This window comes from Larus michahellis, chromosome 7 (assembly GCF_964199755.1).
Source record: "Larus michahellis chromosome 7, bLarMic1.1, whole genome shotgun sequence".
Taxonomy (NCBI): domain Eukaryota; kingdom Metazoa; phylum Chordata; class Aves; order Charadriiformes; family Laridae; genus Larus; species Larus michahellis.
Window position 1 is genome coordinate 32,742,556 of NC_133902.1, and position 18,604 is coordinate 32,761,159.

At 41.9% G+C, this 18,604-nt stretch overlaps 2 protein-coding genes across 2 annotated transcripts in view; both read left to right on the forward strand.

Moving 5' to 3' along the window:
* Positions 1-18,604, forward strand: part of TTN (titin) — a 244,263-nt gene that overhangs the window by 32,932 nt on the left and 192,727 nt on the right. Inside the window, exons 41-44 of the mRNA XM_074593977.1 lie at positions 313-597; positions 693-818; positions 2,915-3,103; positions 7,380-7,436. Coding sequence (XP_074450078.1) covers positions 313-597; positions 693-818; positions 2,915-3,103; positions 7,380-7,436 — 657 coding nt within the window. The remainder of the gene's footprint in view (positions 1-312; positions 598-692; positions 819-2,914; positions 3,104-7,379; positions 7,437-18,604) is intronic.
* On the forward strand, positions 3,800-7,141 carry LOC141746134 (peroxidasin-like). Its single transcript, XM_074593979.1, has 2 exons — positions 3,800-4,168; positions 4,789-7,141. The coding sequence occupies exons 1-2, from the start codon at positions 3,961-3,963 to the stop codon at positions 5,460-5,462; spliced, it is 882 nt and encodes a 293-aa protein (XP_074450080.1). The 5' UTR covers positions 3,800-3,960; the 3' UTR covers positions 5,463-7,141.

Genomic DNA, 18,604 nt, shown 5'->3' on the forward strand with positions numbered 1-18,604 from the left:
TTTGTTCATATGGACAAATATGCCTTGCCAGAGGGATCAGCCTAACAATTTTTGGACACATTTTGACAGAAAACACAAACACCAACATACATAGCTAATTATGTTAAGACACTTGCTGCTAGATCATTCCCCCTGTATCAAAGAAAAGGGCAGATTTTCATGGGCATGCAAGATTGGGAATAATAAGATTAAAAAAAAATATCCTCGCTAATACTTTTGAAGCCTTGATAAATATTGATAATGAGATTTCTCTCTCTCCTCCTTTCTCCCCTTCCTTTCCCCACCTTGCCTCCCCCCTTCCCCATTTTGCAGCTCCAGAGCCACCCCGGATTATTCAGGAGCTAGAACCAGCCACTGTGGAGTCTGGCAAACCTGCCCGCTTCTGTGCTATGATATCAGGCAAACCCCAGCCCAAAGTTTCTTGGTACAAAGATGATCAACAGCTTTCTCCAGGTTTCAAGTGCAAATTTCTTCATGATGCGCAAGAATATACTCTATTGCTGATCGAAACTTTCCCTGAAGATGCAGCAGTGTACACCTGTGAAGCAAAAAATGACTACGGAGTTGCTACAACTTCAGCTTCACTTTCAGTGGAGAGTGAGTTTCCTGGCCTCATAACAATATCTGTCAAATGAGATTGTCAACATGTGTGTGATCATCTTTAAAAATGACTTCTTTTTCTTATCCTTTAGTCCCAGAAGTTGTTTCTCCTGAGCTAGAAGTGCCAGTATATCCACCTGCTGTCATAATACCACTGCGTGATGCTGTTACATCCGAGGGACAGTCCGCTCGTTTTCAGTGCAGAGTTACAGGGACAGGTGAGTTTAATGAGAACCTGTACATCTTTTCATCTCTCAGAATTTTTCATCTTGAGCTCAGAAAAAATGCAACAGTATATACGCTGGGATTGGACTTTCTCTAGAAGTAGTTATTTGATATACGCGCACAGCAAAATATTACTCGCTGACAGCTATCAGTTAAGCAAGTCATATGTTAAAGATGGCATCAAGCATGGAAGTTATAAACTGTCATAAACATTAAGCATTTCTAAAAAGTAGGTCTGTTTCAAAAACTTTGTCTTTGGAAACTTCTCAGTGTTTCAAATGCTAACGGATGTTGGAAAACTGTGTCAATGAGTAAAACGCAGAGTTTCAAAACATGGAGTGTCATGGTGGAAATGCATTATCATGTTAAATGAACTTGATGAAGTATCTGATGACACAGTGTCATGTCAATTATCTAAGCAAACAGACTGAAACTATGCCTCAATCTTTATCCTAATATTCCTAAGTATCTCATATCACTCTGCAAACAGTAAATGGCAATTGCATTATTTTTAACAGCATAAAAAGGTGTTTGCTAGTTTTAGTTACAAAGAATACAATTCTCCAATTAATATAATTCTTTCTAAGTTAACACAAAACCACATAAAACCTTTTTTCACTTCAATAAATGGACTTAAGTATGACTAGTAATAAAATATTCACATGGTAAACTGCAGAATGAGATACAGTTCCAATCCCAAAGAATTTACAATTATGTAATGATAAATAAAACTCCAAATTTAAACATAATCCTGAGTGATAACTGTGTAAAAATCCATGTAAAATTGGTAATATACATTTATATGCAAATATATAAAATTTGGATTTCCACTACTTGAAATCAAACTCCAACTTTTTTTAAAAAAGCTTTACACAAATCTGATCCTGCTTTAGAAGTGGTGCTAAAACTCAGAAAATGTAAGTTGGAAGGACTGGCCTGCCCTCTGTGAAAAGCCTGCTAGTGTAACTCTTTTTACAAGAACTGTATTTATGTGAATGTGGAAGCTGCATTTACAGCACAGAGCATAAGGATCCTTTCATCTAGGTCCCCTTTCATAGAATCATAGAATTGTTTAGGTTGGAAGAGACCTTTAAGATCATCGAGTCCAACCGTTAACCTAACACTGCCAAAGCCACCACTAAACCATGTCCCCAAGCGCCACACCTACACATCTTTTAAATACCTCCAGAGATGGTGACTCTACCACTTCCCTGGGCAGCCTGGTCCAGTGCCTGATAATCCTTTCAGTGATTAAATTTTTTGTATTGAAAATTTCCTTTATTGAATAGTCTATCCAAATGGATTTGCATACCTCTCACTTGAGTTGTGAAAACCTTTTATCTTAGGTTAGGTAATACATGAATGCAAATACAGTTGTTTAAAGGTACACACTATGCATCTCTATTGAAAACACCGTCGCTTTCTTCTGATGTCAGTAATAACACACCATTTGTGTGAAAACATTTGATTCATGATGTAATATAGTGCCAGGTGGAGAGGCAAGGTTCTGAAGTCTGCTTCAGTCCTCTTCTTTCCCAAGTCTAAAAGAATCTACACGAGTCAAGTAAGACAGCATTTTATACAGGAATTTTACAAAGGAACAAAGAAACACAGGACCATTCTTGAGAAATGTGAAGTGCAAAACTTAGAATATTTGCAACAAAAAGAGATGAGGTACTGTCCTTAGCAAAAGGATATTCTATTTTAATTTCTTTAATTTGTTCAGCTCAACCAAGCGATTTTATAGCCTGTTTAATCCCTTTTTAAAAGTGAGACTTTCTCTGATTTTGGTAGTGGCAAAATATTTTTAAACTTATACATTAAGAGGGGAAAGGAAAAACTATTTTTACACTGGAATACAGCAGCACCAGAATCAGTTTTCCCATACAAATATTTTCAGTGCAGAAATGAAAACTTAAAGCCATTTTCCACTGATTATACATTACCAAAGTAATACAAGGCACATTTAAATTTAAAGAGATGCTTGAGATTTAAGATTTCTGAGCGATATAAATGTACAAATAATGTTTACTTACTAGTCTAATATCATAACTTAGACATTTTTGTCTTCTTTCTGTTGCTTGAGCAGATCTGAAAGTCTCTTGGTACAGCAAAGAGAGAGAGATCAAGCCATCACGTTTTTTTAGAATGACTCAGTTTGAAGATACTTACCAGCTGGAGATTGCTGAAGCTTATCCAGAGGATGAAGGAATCTATACCTTTGTGGCTAGTAATTCTGTAGGCCAAGTGACAAGCACTGCTACCTTGAAGTTAGAAGGTACAGTGTGCGATTAAAGAAGATGTCTTGTTTAGGTCATGTTCCAATACTAATCTTAATATACACTATTATATGTGAGTCGTTGTCTGTCATGTTGTCTTTTAACTCAATTGCCACCATTTACAATGTCCACAGTATACATTTATGTCTTCAGAATATTGGTCATGCACAGGAAAACTTATTTCACCTTTTTCACTGTTCCATGCACCTCACCTTTTCATTCTCTCCAGTATAAGAATCTGTCACGCAGCAAACACGGTAGAAACCTTCTTTCTAATGGAATTGCTTTGCTTACACATGCTTTGGTTTGACTGAGTGGAGAATCTAGTAAGAGGTTTTGTATAAAATAAATTACTTTGAAAGTGTTGGAAAACGTGTTAAATAGAGGTGTGTACCAGGTACTTGGGCAACTGAAAAAAAATAGTTTACATTTGTATGAATTGATGAAATATTGACCGAAGTTTTAGAGCAGAAATATTGTCTGGAGAATTTGCTATTTAAGTTCTATATTGTCCTTGATATTATTTAACCATAAATATTTTGTTTTCTTTTTGCAACAGATTTTATAAATTATGAATTAGTATAATCCACGCTGTTAAATTGCAAGTTAGAAAAATAAAATCTTGAATGAGAGAGAAAATTTATTGTAGTGTAGGGTAAGAAATTAAAAGTTGGCGTGCTTCTTTTCAGGATTTAAAAATGTTGAAGAAGTTACATCAGAGTCCCATTGGCATGTTTCTTCATCTGTTTCACTTAAGGAGGAGTCTGTTGGCCAAAGGCCCACCTTTATCCAGCCTATTTCGAGCTGCAGGGTATACAACGGGGAATCAGTCAGATTTCAAGCTAGAGTCTCTGGCATGCCCAAACCAAAAATCCAGTGGTTTCATAATCAACAACTCATGTTGCCAACAAAAGACATAGTTTTCCACTTTGATGAGTCTACAGGCACAGCTATACTGATAATAGTAGATGCTTTCTTAGAGCATGCTGGCCAATACTCTTGCAAGGCAAGAAATAGTGCTGGAGAAACAACTTGTACAGCTACACTTACAGTGACTGCAGAAGGTAAAGCCCCATTTTTACTTCAAAGGGATTCAGTTTGTTTTATACCACACTTTTACACTGTTACTAATGTTCTTCTTTCCTTGTTTCACACCATTTCTTTACCAGTTAATGTTAGTAGAACCTACGCTCTGTAACCCAGCCACTCTCATTTCTTCTGTTTAAGCTGTTAACATTTGGAAATTTGCAAATTTGCATCTTGAGATTGGTCAAAGAATAGAATCTCTTTACTGCAGGTGTTCAGTTTTTTAAAACAAGGAATTAAGTGATCTTTATAGCATTGACTGAGGTATTTTGCGCTATCCTGTAGGGAAAAAGAAAGTAAAATACCTCCTTAAAAAGTTCCATAATAAGTTTCCAATACTAAAACGGGCAACTTCAGTGAAAGAAGAGACAAGCATCAACTGTGTATCAACTGCATGACTAGATTAGGCATCACTTGTCATTCATATATGTGAATGGATAATCTTTGTGTCAAGAGCGCAGTGCATCTGGCATGCTGAGTTTTCAAATGAAGATAATTCATTTTCATCCTTCATGCTGTTTGATTTTGTTCAGAGCATGGCCTAGTAAAGTTATTTAGATACTAATATTGTTGTTATTTTTGTTACTTGATTACACAGTGCAAGCCCTAGATAGGCAAAGTTCTGGGAAAGACGTAAAAGAGTCTATCCGGTCACAGGCTATATCAGAACTTCATGTTGCTCCCCTCACAAAGAAGAACATTAAAACTTACCAAAAAGAATTTAAAACAGTGCAACAACCACCACAGCAATTGGGTGTACAGGTTTTTGAGAGAGTATCAGAAAGTTTGACCATGAAGGCTACATCGGTTGAAGAAATGGAAGCTATGCACACAACAGTCCTTTCCCAAACATCTCAGAGCACCAGGATCTCTGTGGCCACTGCTCAGGAAATGAATGTCCCTCCAAAGATTCTCTTGCAGCTCAAAGACCTAACTGTGAAATGTGGTGATACTGCTCAGTTCGTATGTGGCTTAGAAAGTGAATTCTTCTCTGAGTTTCTTTGGGCCCATGAAGGTGAAACGATAGAAGGATCTGAAAAACTGAAGATATCACAAAATGGAAGTGTCCTACTGCTCACAATCCTAAATGCCCAGCTGACAGATCAAGGACTGTACAGTTGTACTGTATACAATGATTATGGAGGGACAACAACTGCTGCAATGCTAACAGTCAAAGGTGGTTATCTGACTTTTAACATTATGACTTATCTTTTGCAACTTCATTATCACTGCCTACAGCTCACTCATATTTCCTTTACTATCAGTATTTAATTAAGAAAGCTCTATTAATAATGCTTTGGAGTTTTTCCTCCACATTTACAGCTCTATTCAAAATTGACCTGTGCAGTACTGGGAAGTTGGTATTGTAACTTCATGCCTCTTCCCAGCAAGTCACAGACATCTGAGGCTTTTTATTCCTCATATCCTTCATGATACGCAGTGCGATGTAAAGCAAAACAGGCTGGTAGGAATTTTAGCATTTTGAGAATTCCCAAAGCTGGAGTTTAAGGAAGATAAGAATGTCAGATAAGCAATGTTGAAATAGATACCTGGTCATTTCAAACTCTATGGGCCCAACTTGTTTCCAGTAAATCCAAGGTTCCAATTCCAAGGTTGGCAATGTAGGCCAATGCAATTGAAAGGATTAACGGGTGCAAGCATTGTATTACTGCGCTAGTGAATTGTCTTCTACCCTTCACTCTCCCTGAGATATAAGTATTTATTTTTGATAAGACTTCGTTCACTTCTTCCTGACATCAGCATATTAAAATGTTACTAGTGTTACCACTAGTGGAGACCCAAAAATGTATTATCACTACACTGGACAGGTGACAGTATTTCTGCTGAGGTCAAAGAGCAAGCCATTGATCGTGTTTTGGCTCTTAAATACTGAAGTTTCTTTCTTCACTCTTGAGCTGTGCAAAGCACTTTACATAATCTTCTGCTGCTACTTCCTAAATTGAGGCTCTCAATTAAAAATAAAGATGTTCTTGCATTAGGCATTACAAACCAAGTCTTGATCCCATGAAAATCTCATAGACTTAACTGCTACCTACAATTACCCCAGCAGGAATAGAGCTCTTGAATGGGTAATCACTCATATTTAATAACGTTGTTGTAGCACTAATATGCTGGACATTCTTTCAATACTAATTATTGGGGGTTTTTTCCCACTAAGTATACGGATATTTTTAATTCCTGCAAAAGATCTCATCTAATCCTTTTCCTAACTTTATTCTTACCTAGCAAAAGAAGCACAAGCCAAAGCAGTAACAAAAATTACCCTTGAATCAGACACTAAAAGCTTTAAAGCAGCCAGAGATTGTCAGTTTAAAGCATCTGAAGTTAAGCAAGAATCTGCCAAGAAAACCTCGAGCTTGTTTATATCTACATCCCAAAGACCATATGAAACTGAGAAGCAAAGAAACAGAGTCTACTATCCTGATGTTGTGCCGTGTGAAGACATCACAGACACTGACGCCAAAGCACCAGAGTTTCTTGAAACTCTGCCTTCAGAAACCACTGTAAAAGAAGGAGATGATGTGTTACTCTTTTGTATAATGAAGGGTGCACCTACACCTTGTGTGGTCTGGCTGTGCAATCAGCAAATAGTTGAGGAGTCTGCATTGTGTTCCTTAAAACACGATGGGCCACTGTGCAGTTTAAGATTGTTGAAAGTTGGTCAGAACCACAAGGGTATATACAAGTGCAGAATAGTTAATCCTGCAGGACAAGCCGAGTGCAGCACCCATCTGAGAGTGACAGGTTGGCAACTGCATGTTCCTTCCAAGTATCAATTCCTCGTGCATAGCATCATTGCATTCCAGTCCATTCATTCCCTGGGAGATAATAAAGAACGAGAAGCATCTCATTAGTCTGTGGATTGTTGAATGTTTTCTTTAGGGATTTAAGGCATGATAAAGGCATGTTACTTCAGAAACTTTTCCCCACCCTGCAAAAAAGAAAGACAATCTTATAGAAAAGTGTACATTGCAAACAAGTTTGAAAGCATTTGATTACTCTGTTCTCAAAATTTATCAAGTGTTTGAATTGTTTGGCATGCATTTATGTGTACGTATGTGTGAATTTCTGTATATTTTCAAGAGATACTGGATGGTTTAACTATATAAGTTGTTGATTGGCATATTTAGCACCTATAGCTCAACAATTTTTGTCTTTTTATTCTAGCTCCTGAAAAAATTATTCATGAGAAGCTAGAGGAAGAGGTTGAAATGGAAGTGAAAGGTACAGTCACCAATGATGTTACACTGAATAATTAGTACCAGTGATTGTGAAAAGCTTTTATCTGCTTACATGTAGTGTCTGAGGGGAAAGACAGACATACTTTGAAGCATATTGGAACATGTTGCATGTTTGTTTTGATATGCAAAGGGTTACCTGCATTTTAAGGTTATTTAAGTTTTAAAATATGTTTAAAACTTCAAATTTATAATTTTGCAGCCGTATTCTTAACTTTTACTTCATGCTTTGCAGCTGTTCACAGAGCTTTTATTTGTTCAATTTCCTTTTGAATGCATGGAATACTTTACTTCAGAAGGAAGTTATACAAATCTTAATCATTATTTGTAAACAAGTTAGCAACCTAACATTAATCAGTACAATGGACACTATTGGATGGATGGATGAAGTATACTAGAAAGCATTTGTTGTTTAGGATATGTGAAAGCTACACATTCCCATTGATTCCTTGCACTTTTTTTTTACGTACATTAATTCATCATTATACATTTCTTACCCTGGCTTGCAGATAGCATACGTGGTTCATGTTGCTTGCTTTTTTCCTTGTGCATAACACTGTGAAGTTAGTGGCTGTATTAGTTCGAATAAACGCCTTCTCATTTCATGTTAGCTAATTACTTACTTTTTAAAAAATATCTTTCAAAATATTTTTTCTCAATTGTTTGAACATTTAATCTGCAAACAGAAGGGTCAGAAAGGGCGTTTATTCTACTGTCTGCAAGTCAGGTAAGATTTTCTTCTTTGCCACCCAAAGACACACAGCTTTTCCAGGCAGCAAAAACATACACGCAGAGAAGAACGTGTTATTTTGAAATTCATTTTTGCTTGTTCAAGAAGAAATTTCCACACTCTGAAGAAAGAACAGACAACGAACGATTTTCGTGTCAATCTTTAAAACAGAGCAAGGCGTTGCGTTTATTCGAACAAATATGGTGAGTGAATTACTTTTTTTTCCCTGGGTGTGTGATGAAATCTGTTGCATGCCCATTTTTTATTTCAATATATTGCTATTTCATTTTTTTCAATCAGATGGCAGGCAGAGTGTGGTGTGTTGTAACCCAGTCTCCTTTTCTTGCAGAGCAGCACAGCAAGGAGAACCTCGAGGGACCTGGGACGGCGGTGGTGCTGGCTTGCACCCAGAACCGTAAACCCACCTTCACACAAGGCCTCAAGTGTAGGTCTGTCTTGGAGGGGGACCCTGCCCTCTTCCAGTGCAAGCTGGTGGCATGTCCAGCGCCCCACATGTCCTGGTTTCACAACAACCGTCCGGTCCGCCAGGACTGCCGCAAGGTGATCCGCACCGAGAGCGAGGAGCACACGCACCATGCCAGCTTGGAGGTGCGGGATGTGCGGGAGCATGACGCTGGCAGTTACAGGGTATTTGCCATTAACAGTGAGGGCTCAGCCGAGTCCACTGCTTCGCTGCTGGTGGCACGCAGTGGGGAACAGCAGGGCTTAGGTTCCGCAGGGAAAGCGGAGTGGATGCAGGGGAGCTGGGAGTGCCTGCTGCAGCAGCGGCAGGAGGACCGGCTGCGGGTGGTGCTCCGTTGCACCGGCTCGCCCTTTGACAAGGGGCAGGAGGCTGAGCAGTTGCTTGGGGATGTCTCCTCAGGCAGGGGTATGGTACGAACCATCCATTTCCAGAGGCTGCCACTGGTGGGGCCTCACCGTCCAGGGCTGGCATGTGGTAGGGAGCACGGTGGCACAGTGGTGGATGCTGAGGACCTGCTGGATGAGGAGATCCGTTGGAAGCTGCAGCGACTGCGGGAGGCAAAGCGGGCAGCGCTGAAAAAGAAGCAGGAAACCTTCATGTCCGTGCCTCAGGGAGGCCCTCCTGGGAAACCCAGCCCACCTGAGGTGGCTGCCACAATGGATGGCTCGGAGCCCCTCACAATGCAGGTAGTGAAGGGGTACCACAGGCCCAAGGCCGCAGGGGAGAGATGGCAGAGGCCAGGTGGACTCCTGGAGCCCTGCCCACCCCTCTTTGTCCAGGAAATCAAGTCCCAGGAGGCTGTTGAGGGGCATAAATGCACCTTCTCCTGCCTCTTCCATGGCCGCCCACAGCCCACAGTCACTTGGTACAACAACAACAAGCCTGTGGGACGCATCCGAGGCACCGCTGTTCACACCACAGAGTGCCGCTCTACACTGACGTTCCCATCCCTGCTCCCACAGCATGGTGGGACCATCACCTGTGTGATCTTCAATCCACTGGGCACAGTCAGCACCTCAGCTGCACTCCATGTGAGGCGGCAGATGCCAGCCTATGAGGCCATGAAGAAGGAGGAGGAAGAGGAAGGGAAGAAAGAGGAGGAGGAGGAAGAGGAGGAGAAGGTGAAGGAGGAGGAAGAGGGGAAGGAGGAGGAGGAGGAGAAGAAGGTGGAGGAGGAAGAGGAGGAGAAGGTGAAGGAGGAAGAAGGGGAGGAGGAAGAGAAGGTGGTGGAGGAAGAGGAGAAGGTGAAGGTGAAGGAGATGGAGGAGGAGGAGGAAGAAGTCAGCCTGGCCTTCACGGCAGAGCAGGGACAGCTAAGTGCAGTTCCAGACTCAGACTTGCTGTCGCTGCCTGTGGAAATCAAAATCACTGCCCCCACTCCAACACCAGAGCAAGACACAGAAATGAGGGACGCCACGCGTCCCTCTCCAGGCCAGGCTGCTCCCACCATAAAGCACAAGTTCAAGTTTTCATTTGATGTGGGAAATGAACCACCCCAAATTGTGGCAGAAGCCCCAGCACACATTCATTGCCACGAAGGAGAGGCAGTGGTGTTGGAGTGTGCTGTGTCTGGGCAGCCCCCACCAGCTGTGGCCTGGTCCCTGAATGGCCAGAGCCTCTCTGCCTGTGAGAGGCTGAGGTTTGAGAAAGGCAAGAGTGGCATGTACCGTTTACATATCCGAGAGGTCTCTGTCACGGATGCTGGGCTGTATTGTTTTGTGGCCAAGAATGCGGCTGGAACAGCACAGACTTCCTCTGAGCTGACAGTGCAGCCCAGTGCACCCAGGTTGTATAGCAAGGATGGAGGCACTGAGGAACTGCCTGCCATGGACCACGTTCTCCAGCTCCAAGGTCTCAGCACACTTGGGAAGGATAAAGAGGAACAGATCACATGTCCCAAGGAGGAGGAAGCCCACCTACCCTGGTCCCTGAGGCTGTCTTCATCTTCTGGTGAGCAGTTCGAAGCAGAGTCTGAGAAAACTACTCACTTTAGGGAAAGTGAGATTGAGGAGACAGTGTTGCTGGATACCATGGAAGTTTATGCAAGGCAAGAAATAGATTTTACAAAAGAAAGCGTGAGGGATACAGATGGAATTTCTGAAATGAGGCAGAACAAAGGAAAAGCTGTCTCTGAGGAGCATATCTTTGGAATTGATGCCACTGAGATGTACACCAGCATGCCCAGGGAAGAGCATGAGCTAGTGGCCAAGGACTCAGGTCACTTTTCAGAGGAGCCAGAGGCTGAGGGAGACAAGGTGGTACCACATACAGATGCTCTGTCCTGGGACATCCTGAAGGCACCGTTTATGGAAGTGAAAGGGCAAACACACATTTCTGAGCGGTCTGCTCTGACAAGGGAGTGTGAGGATTCACAGTTTTTCATTCCTGTATCACCTGTGATGCAAGAAGGGAGTGATGTTTACATGGAGGAGAGCAATGCCCCTGCCTGTGAGGCAACATCTCCTGATGTGCCTCTTGTAGAAGAGCCAAGTGTTCCCCACCTGCAGGACAACATTGCAAGCACACCCACAAAGAAGCAGTTTGGCTTTTATGACTTATGCACAGAAGAGCAGCAGGAGGAACAGTCCAAGGAGCAGGAGAGATCAGTTGATATTGAACAGGACATCGAGGTTGATGATCGTCTTTGTAAAGAAGAAATGATTGATGCTGGGGGTGCCACACACTGGGAAATGCATGGTGATGGGCAAACACTGCAAGAAATAGAGTCTGATGTAGGCAATGCTTCTATGCCTCCTGGCATAGAAAACTCAGGCCAGGTTTTTACTGAGGAAGCTGAGGTTCACCTAGAAGAAGTGCATTTCAAAGAGCAGCTCTTGCCATCTGATTCTGAAGAGACCAATATCACGTTTGATCTGAAGACGTTTGTGGAGTCTTTCCCAGCAGAAGAGACTGTAGACACAGAACAGGGACAAACCCCCACAGCGCTGGAGAGTGTAGAAGTAGGAGTGACTGGGTTCATCTCTCCTGTGCACCAACATGATGTGCTTGTGGAAGAGATGTCTTTAAGTGAGGAGCTGCGTCAGAGCTATAGGATGCAGCAGGAGGAGGTTGGTGCCCAGGAAGAGGCACAGCCAAGAGAAATCAGAAGGGACGATTTGCAAATCCATAATGGGGACCTTGACAGTATCATGATACCTGCTGAAGAGGGATCTTCGGCTGAAGAAATTAATGAGTTAGAGGTGAGTGTCTGTGGGGAGGATTCACCTGAGGGCAAAATGCAGAGTTTTCTGGTGGAATCCACAGCAGATTTCCAAAGAGGAGTGCAGGAAACACACGTGTGGGAGAGTGGGGAACGACTGGAGACCACAGACTCACAGAGTGACAGCTTCATCATTGACTTGAAAAAAGCTGCACGTGAAAAGAAACCCCAGACTGTGCATCAGGCAGAGGAGGAAGAAGGTTCTGGGATAGAAAAGGTCTTTGAGACAGGAATGACCAGCTCCACCTGTGAGATAGAAAGCACGGATTCCCCTGAGGAGATGCTCAGGGACACTCAACAGGAATCAAACACAACCCAGGGCTTCTCTTTTGGCCAACTATTACTTGATTTAATAATGGAAGATCCTGTGGCACAGAAGGAACAAAGGAAGGAGTCTTGGGGCAAGAAGAGGACTCCCACTGAGGAAGCCTCTGAGAATAGCTTGGATGGAGAAGGACTGTGGGAGGATATTTCTGCAGGTCCAGAGCCCAGTACTGTTCAAGCCTCAGGGCTGGAGCCTGACTTGTCCCTGGCCAAGTATTTAAGGTCAAGTGGGGTGCAGGAAACTCCAGATCTCAAAGGGACAGTTCAGAAGGAGCAGCGAGAGACCATCACGTCACTGGAAGTGGAGGAGGTTACCTTTAGCACAGTTTATGACTACTACAACAACCAACAGGAACTCACCCGGCCCTTCTCTCCTGAGTCGGAAATGTCTATAGAGCTGGAGAGTGGGAGTGGAGAGGAGTCACCTGATTCGGACCGCTTCTACACACCTCCCTCCTCAGTGGAGATCTTTGAAACAGCTTCATCAACATCCTATCACACACCACTCAGCACGCCTGAGCGCTACTTCACACCATCTGAGGGCTCAGGATACAGCACACCACCCGAGCACTACTCCACACCATCAGAGGGCTCAGGGTACGGCACACCACCCGAGCGCTACTCCACACCATCAGAGGGCTCAGGGTACGGCACACCACCCGAGCGCTACTCCACACCATCTGAAGGCTCAGTGTATAGCACACCACCTGAGCACTACTCCACACCTTCCGAGGGCTCAAAATGCAACACACCCTTGGAGCGCTACTTCACACCCTTTGAGGGACCCTGCTCTGCATCAGGGGACAGCACGCCACCAGAGCGCTACCGGACACCCACTGGGGAGTATATGGATGCCCTGTCCGTGCTCCCCTTCTGTGAGAGAAGGCAGCAACCTCCAGACGAGACACAGGCTGAGGTGTTTAGGACACCCTGTGAAGCCCTAGAGCCATCAGACAGGGACATGCCACCGGCATTCCTCAAGGCGCTGAGCAGGAGGAGGCTGTATGAGGGCAGCACGCTGAACTTTGTGGCTGAGGTGGTGGGTGTACCCAAGCCAGGGGTGAAATGGTATCATAATAAATCTCTGTTGGAGATGGATGAGAGAGTGCGGATAGAGAAGGAAGGGAACAAATATGTGCTGGAGATCACTAACGTCCAGAAAGCTGATGGAGGACAGTATCTGTGCCATGCAGTGAACATTGTTGGGGAAGCTAAAAGTATTGCACAGGTGGAAGTTTTGCCTGAAGATGGGCGGTCACTAGCACTGCCACCCCCTGTCACCCACCAGCATGTTATACACTTTGACTTGGAGCAAAACACATCTTCAAGGTCACCTTCACCACAGGAAATCCTCCTGGAAGTGGAGCTGGATGAAAATGAGGTGAAGGAGTTTGAAAAGCAGGTCAAAATCATAACCAGTCCTGAATTTAGCCCAGACAAGAAGAGCATGGTGGTTTCCCTGGATGTCCTTCCGCTTGCCTTGTTGGAGCAAGCTGCAGGCTTGGCCACAGAGGATAATGAGGATGTAAAAATCAATTTCCAAGTAACTGAAATGCCTCCCCGCTTTGCCGTGCCCTTTGCAGATGTCGAGGTGACAGAAGGATCGGAGGCAGTGTTTGAGTGTGTGGTAACAGGTACTCCTGTCCCAGTAGTGCAGTGGTTCAGAGGTGGCACTTGTGTGACATCTGCCACAGGGAAGTATATTGTGAGTCAGAAAGAGGGACTTCACAGTCTGAAGGTCCAAAATGTACGTCCTTCTGATGGCGGCTGTTATCGCTGTCAGGCAAACAATAGGCTGGGAGAAGCAATGTGCAAAGGCTCCCTTGTAGTCATGGCTCAGCAGGGAACAAGTACCAAGGCGAGCAGTGAGACGGTCACAGGCCATCAACCACACAGGCCCCAGAAGTGTGACTTGCTTTTGAGTAAGGCTGTGAACCTGGGTGACCAGTCAGAAATAGAACTGGAGTTTGAGTTCGAGCCACACGTAGACGACTCAGAGAAAGCGATCCGACTGCTTGCGGTGACTCAACAAGAGCAGGAAGTGGAAGGGGAGAAGTGTGTCAACATTAGTTTTGATGTGTTTGCGGAGCCGTCCCAAGAGGAACAGGTCGAGTTTAGGGCAGAGGACTCAGAGAGCTGCAGCTTTGAGTTCCAGGTTACGGAAGCCCCTCCAAAATTTATCAAGCTCATTTCTGACTACAGTACATTTGTGGGTGCCGCAGCATGCTTCCAGTGTCTCGTGACTGGTTCCCCCCACCCAAGTGTCTGTTGGTACAAGGATGGGGTGTTGTTGGAAGGGGATAGGTACTGTGTGCAGGAAGAGCAGGGGGGGTCTCATAGCCTTACTATTGAAAACTTGATGCAAAGTGACGGTGGGCAGTACAAATGTATAGCTACTAACAGGGCAGGGACTGCTGAGACTTGTGCTGTGTTAACGTTATACTAAAGTTCCGTAATTTGTTTCAGAGTCTTTTTGAAACAGTAGATATTTTTATGCTGTTGTTCACTGCAGGTAAAATGCAGCACACATTTTAGGGGCATTGTTTTTCATCTCTTTAGGGATGAAAACCACTCTTTGTGGGCATATTTCTGTCTTACTTAAACTTGCTTTTGTTGGGGAATTTAAGTGAGACTTAATCTGTGCATAGGTCTTGTGCACACTTTCTGCACCGAGGTATATTTCAGACGCCTTCCAAGCTCCTTACTCCTTCTTGTATAGATATTTTAACTGACACTCATTTATGTAGGACTAATTTTTTCATATAGTGTACATATTCCTGTGTGTCTGTAACAGTGCAATCGTTATTGTTTTATGTAGGCTAGAAATCACCTGAAAACGTAGAAGCAACCTTTTTCTTGTAACTTAAACGTATGGAATGCTAACTTACACTTGCTGTTTAGTTTGGATATAGTTCTGTGAAAGAACTCCTTAGATTGGTATTCTCCCTTCTCACAACGTTGTGTCAGAACATGTGAGTCTCACTGATTCAAATCCTGTTTACAGTTTCTATCACTGCAAAATTCTTACATCCATGGGCCTCATTCTATTGACTCATGGAATTAAACGACTTTTTTTTAAAGTCAATGGAATTATGCCGTTGCAATGAAAAGCAACACAATGGGAAGAAAATGAAAGTTTTGCATTAGTAGAACTGAACAGGATTTTTTTCTCTATTACCAAGTAATAAACATGAAAACATATTTTGTACTGTATCTTTAGAAGTTAAAGGGAAAGGAGTGGAAGCATAATAAATCAATGATGTAACTGTAAATTCATTAAAATAATTTTTATTGTCCCCGTATTCCAGTGTCATTCATAAAAAATACATAGTAGTAACAAGTGAGAGATTTTTATGCAGTACTCTTGTTTCACATTAGAACTAAATCTCTACAGATTCCATTTTTCTTTTTTTTTTTTTAATTAGTGACAGTTAAGTTTGCTATATGTCAAGATGACCAGAAATAAGTAGAATACATTCAATTATTTTCTGTGGCATTTTCTCAGCAGATTTTTACATTAATATTCTCAATGTGAGTATATATTTTTTTATTTAAAATAATGCTAATATTTAGGAGGAGGAATCAGCAGTAGCTGGCATAATTAAATCAGAACTAAATCTATCTTACATGAACAGCGATAAAATTATTAAGAAAATCTGTTAAAAGTATGAAAGTTATTAATGTTTATCAGAAGTTAAGTAACTATTTACAAATTGCTGTCAGTTTTCTTGCAAACTGCTTTAAGGAGCACAGTGAACTTAAGCGTAAAAGAACTACTCCTATAGGACACTCAGTTATGTTCATGCATGCTCTTATTTCTGAGTTTGATGTGTCCTCACACTGAGGTCAGCATGCCTCAAAAACTCAATAAAATCCTTAAGACTATCCCATCAGTCACCTGGGATAGTAATTTTTGATCAAAATTTTTGATCACTTTGCCCAATTGTGTTGCCCAATATAAACTTATAGTCAGGAGTGGCAAATTCTAATGACCCGGTACACGGGGAAAATGACTGTAGTGGTTAGGCTAATACCAGTGTGTCACTTTGGTTTCTTCCCTCTCATGACCTCATGGTAAATATTTAAGATTTGTACATCATGACAAGGCAGAGATAATTGTAGTGTCTCATAGGTAATGGTGGTAGGAAAGAAAAGTGTCTGACCCAACCTTGTGCTGGGAAAGAATTGCTTCATGATGCATCCTTAATCCATTCCTTGTGTAGATATGTAGCACTGATTCATTAGACAGCTGAGGTCCCTAGGGAAGTTGACATGAAGAAGTTGGCAAGGAGTCTGATGTTGTATGTCAGCTGTGATATGAGAGGTCTTTTAGATCCAAAGCCAAAGAGGTCAGAGGCCCTTTCGTTAGGTCCTAAGCAGTTATGAAGTGTGTTTCATTTGCACGTAAATGAACTGAATTTTTTAGTAGAAACAGGCCCATAAGTTGTTTTTTGAAACCATAAGCCAAACAGGTCCAAGTTCATGTTCACATCTAAAATATATGGCCAAGCATCTTTATCTCTACCTGTATAATAGTGTTTGTCGTTTATGTAAGTTTAAAAGTCTTGTTTTACATTTCATACATTGGCCAGGAGCGCTATCATGTGGTTATGGAGAGACAAAGTCTCACTTCAGCTACAACGTTATAAATCTGGAGTAATTCTAGTTTTGAATAAACTTGCTCTGGGGCAACTGGTATAGCTTAGAGCCATGACTGACCATCTCTCTTAAAAATTTTGTGCCTTCATAGGAATTACGAAACTCATAATTTCATTGCCAGGTTTAATATCGTCTTCATTTCAACAAACTATGTATCTTAAAAAAAGGATTAATTATGTTTGTTTGTCATCAAAGTGTATTGAATGTTAATATGTATGGTTAATTTGTGAAATAAATATGTAAATTATTTGTCTGGTGCTTCTTGTAGTTTATTCATTTCACAGAGACAGCTAAAATATTAAAAAGTACCTGTACAGTTTTTCTGTCATAAATATCCAGGAACACACAAAAGTGTATTAATTTTTGCCACACTCCTGTATATAAAGCATTCTCATGTGTGTTAGCATGGGTTCCATTCTGCAATTTTTATACTTTATTATGGGCCCAATTCTGCCACCTATTCTCAAATTCACTAGCACATTGTATTTCTGGGGAAATTTCCCTACTGTTTTAACAAGGCTAGCAGGTAATACTGAAAGACTGGTGTAATTTATTTTTTTTTACCTAAACATCTCTTCTCTGCGGTTAATCGTCATATGCACTGTGCTATGTCATGTATCTTATGGTATTTGTGGCAAGATTAATAATTGCTAAAACCAATGAGAAAGAACTGGGTATGGCATATTCTGTTGTTCTTTATAGTTGCTATTGGAGTGCAGCAAAAATTATTACCACATGGTAAGTTTTGGAATTTAAGGCACCGTAATTGGGAACGTATCAAGGTTCACCATTAGAGTGCCTGGAGACATTTATCCACTCACACGTCCTTTATTCTTTTTTAACAACTCTCATATCTTTCCAGCATCAAATACTGTAAGCGTTGACTCAGTGAGGACAACAGGATTTGATTTCCAAAGGTTTTCTTTGCGCCGTGCTTTTCATGGATGGCTTGTTCTGTTCCTGGAAGTCTCATATTTCACTGATGTTTCTAGTGTCAAGCATCTGCAGAGAATTACATGATCCTGATGTCTGCTTCCTCTCATTTTTAAACCACCATTAGAAGAAAGTGGTCCTACATATAAATATCTAAATGCACAAAGGCAAGAAAAAGAAGAACCTTAAAGTGCTTTGTCCTGTTTTTCTCTGATATTGTGGGAGTTTTAATATGCAACATTGGAGCGGGAAGGAGAGATTTAAGGAGAGATTTAAAGGAGAGATTTAAATCAATGATATTAAATCAATGACACTAAATCAAGGGTGCAAACTTGTGATTTTACTAATAATGGTGTTGCAAGTGTACTAATAATGGTTTTGTCTAATGACAAAAACAGGACAAAGCTGATCAGGGAGAGGTAGTATCTTAGCGTGTTAGACAGAGAGTTGAAAGAGATGAACTAACTGCACCAGAAGAAAGACTGGTGTGCTGAAAAGTTTGTGTTATTTTTCCAATACTAATTCTGGCATTCTACTTTTTCTTGTTTTGAATTCAACTATGGTCTTTGCAGTGCTCTGCTGTACTTGTTTGTATGAATGTACATAGAAATAGGTATGGCGCATAGCGCTTTGATTGTATTTGTGAAATATACCAATGTTTTTTGACTGGTACTTGCACTGTACATGCTGGGGGTGTGCCTAACCCATACTGTCATGTCAGGTTTAAAGAGACGCCCATGTCATTTCGGATGGGAAGTTTATAAGTAACCTGACAGCACAGCATGTCTTGCTGGTTTTGGCAGG

Coding starts and splice junctions, on each gene's coding strand:
- LOC141746134 (XM_074593979.1), top strand. CDS start 3,961: ATGCCCAAACCAAAAATCCAGTGGTTTCATAATCAACAACTCATGTTG. Junction 4,169..4,788: donor ACTTACAGTGACTGCAGAAG/GTAAAGCCCCAT, acceptor TTGATTACACAG/TGCAAGCCCTAGATAGGCAA.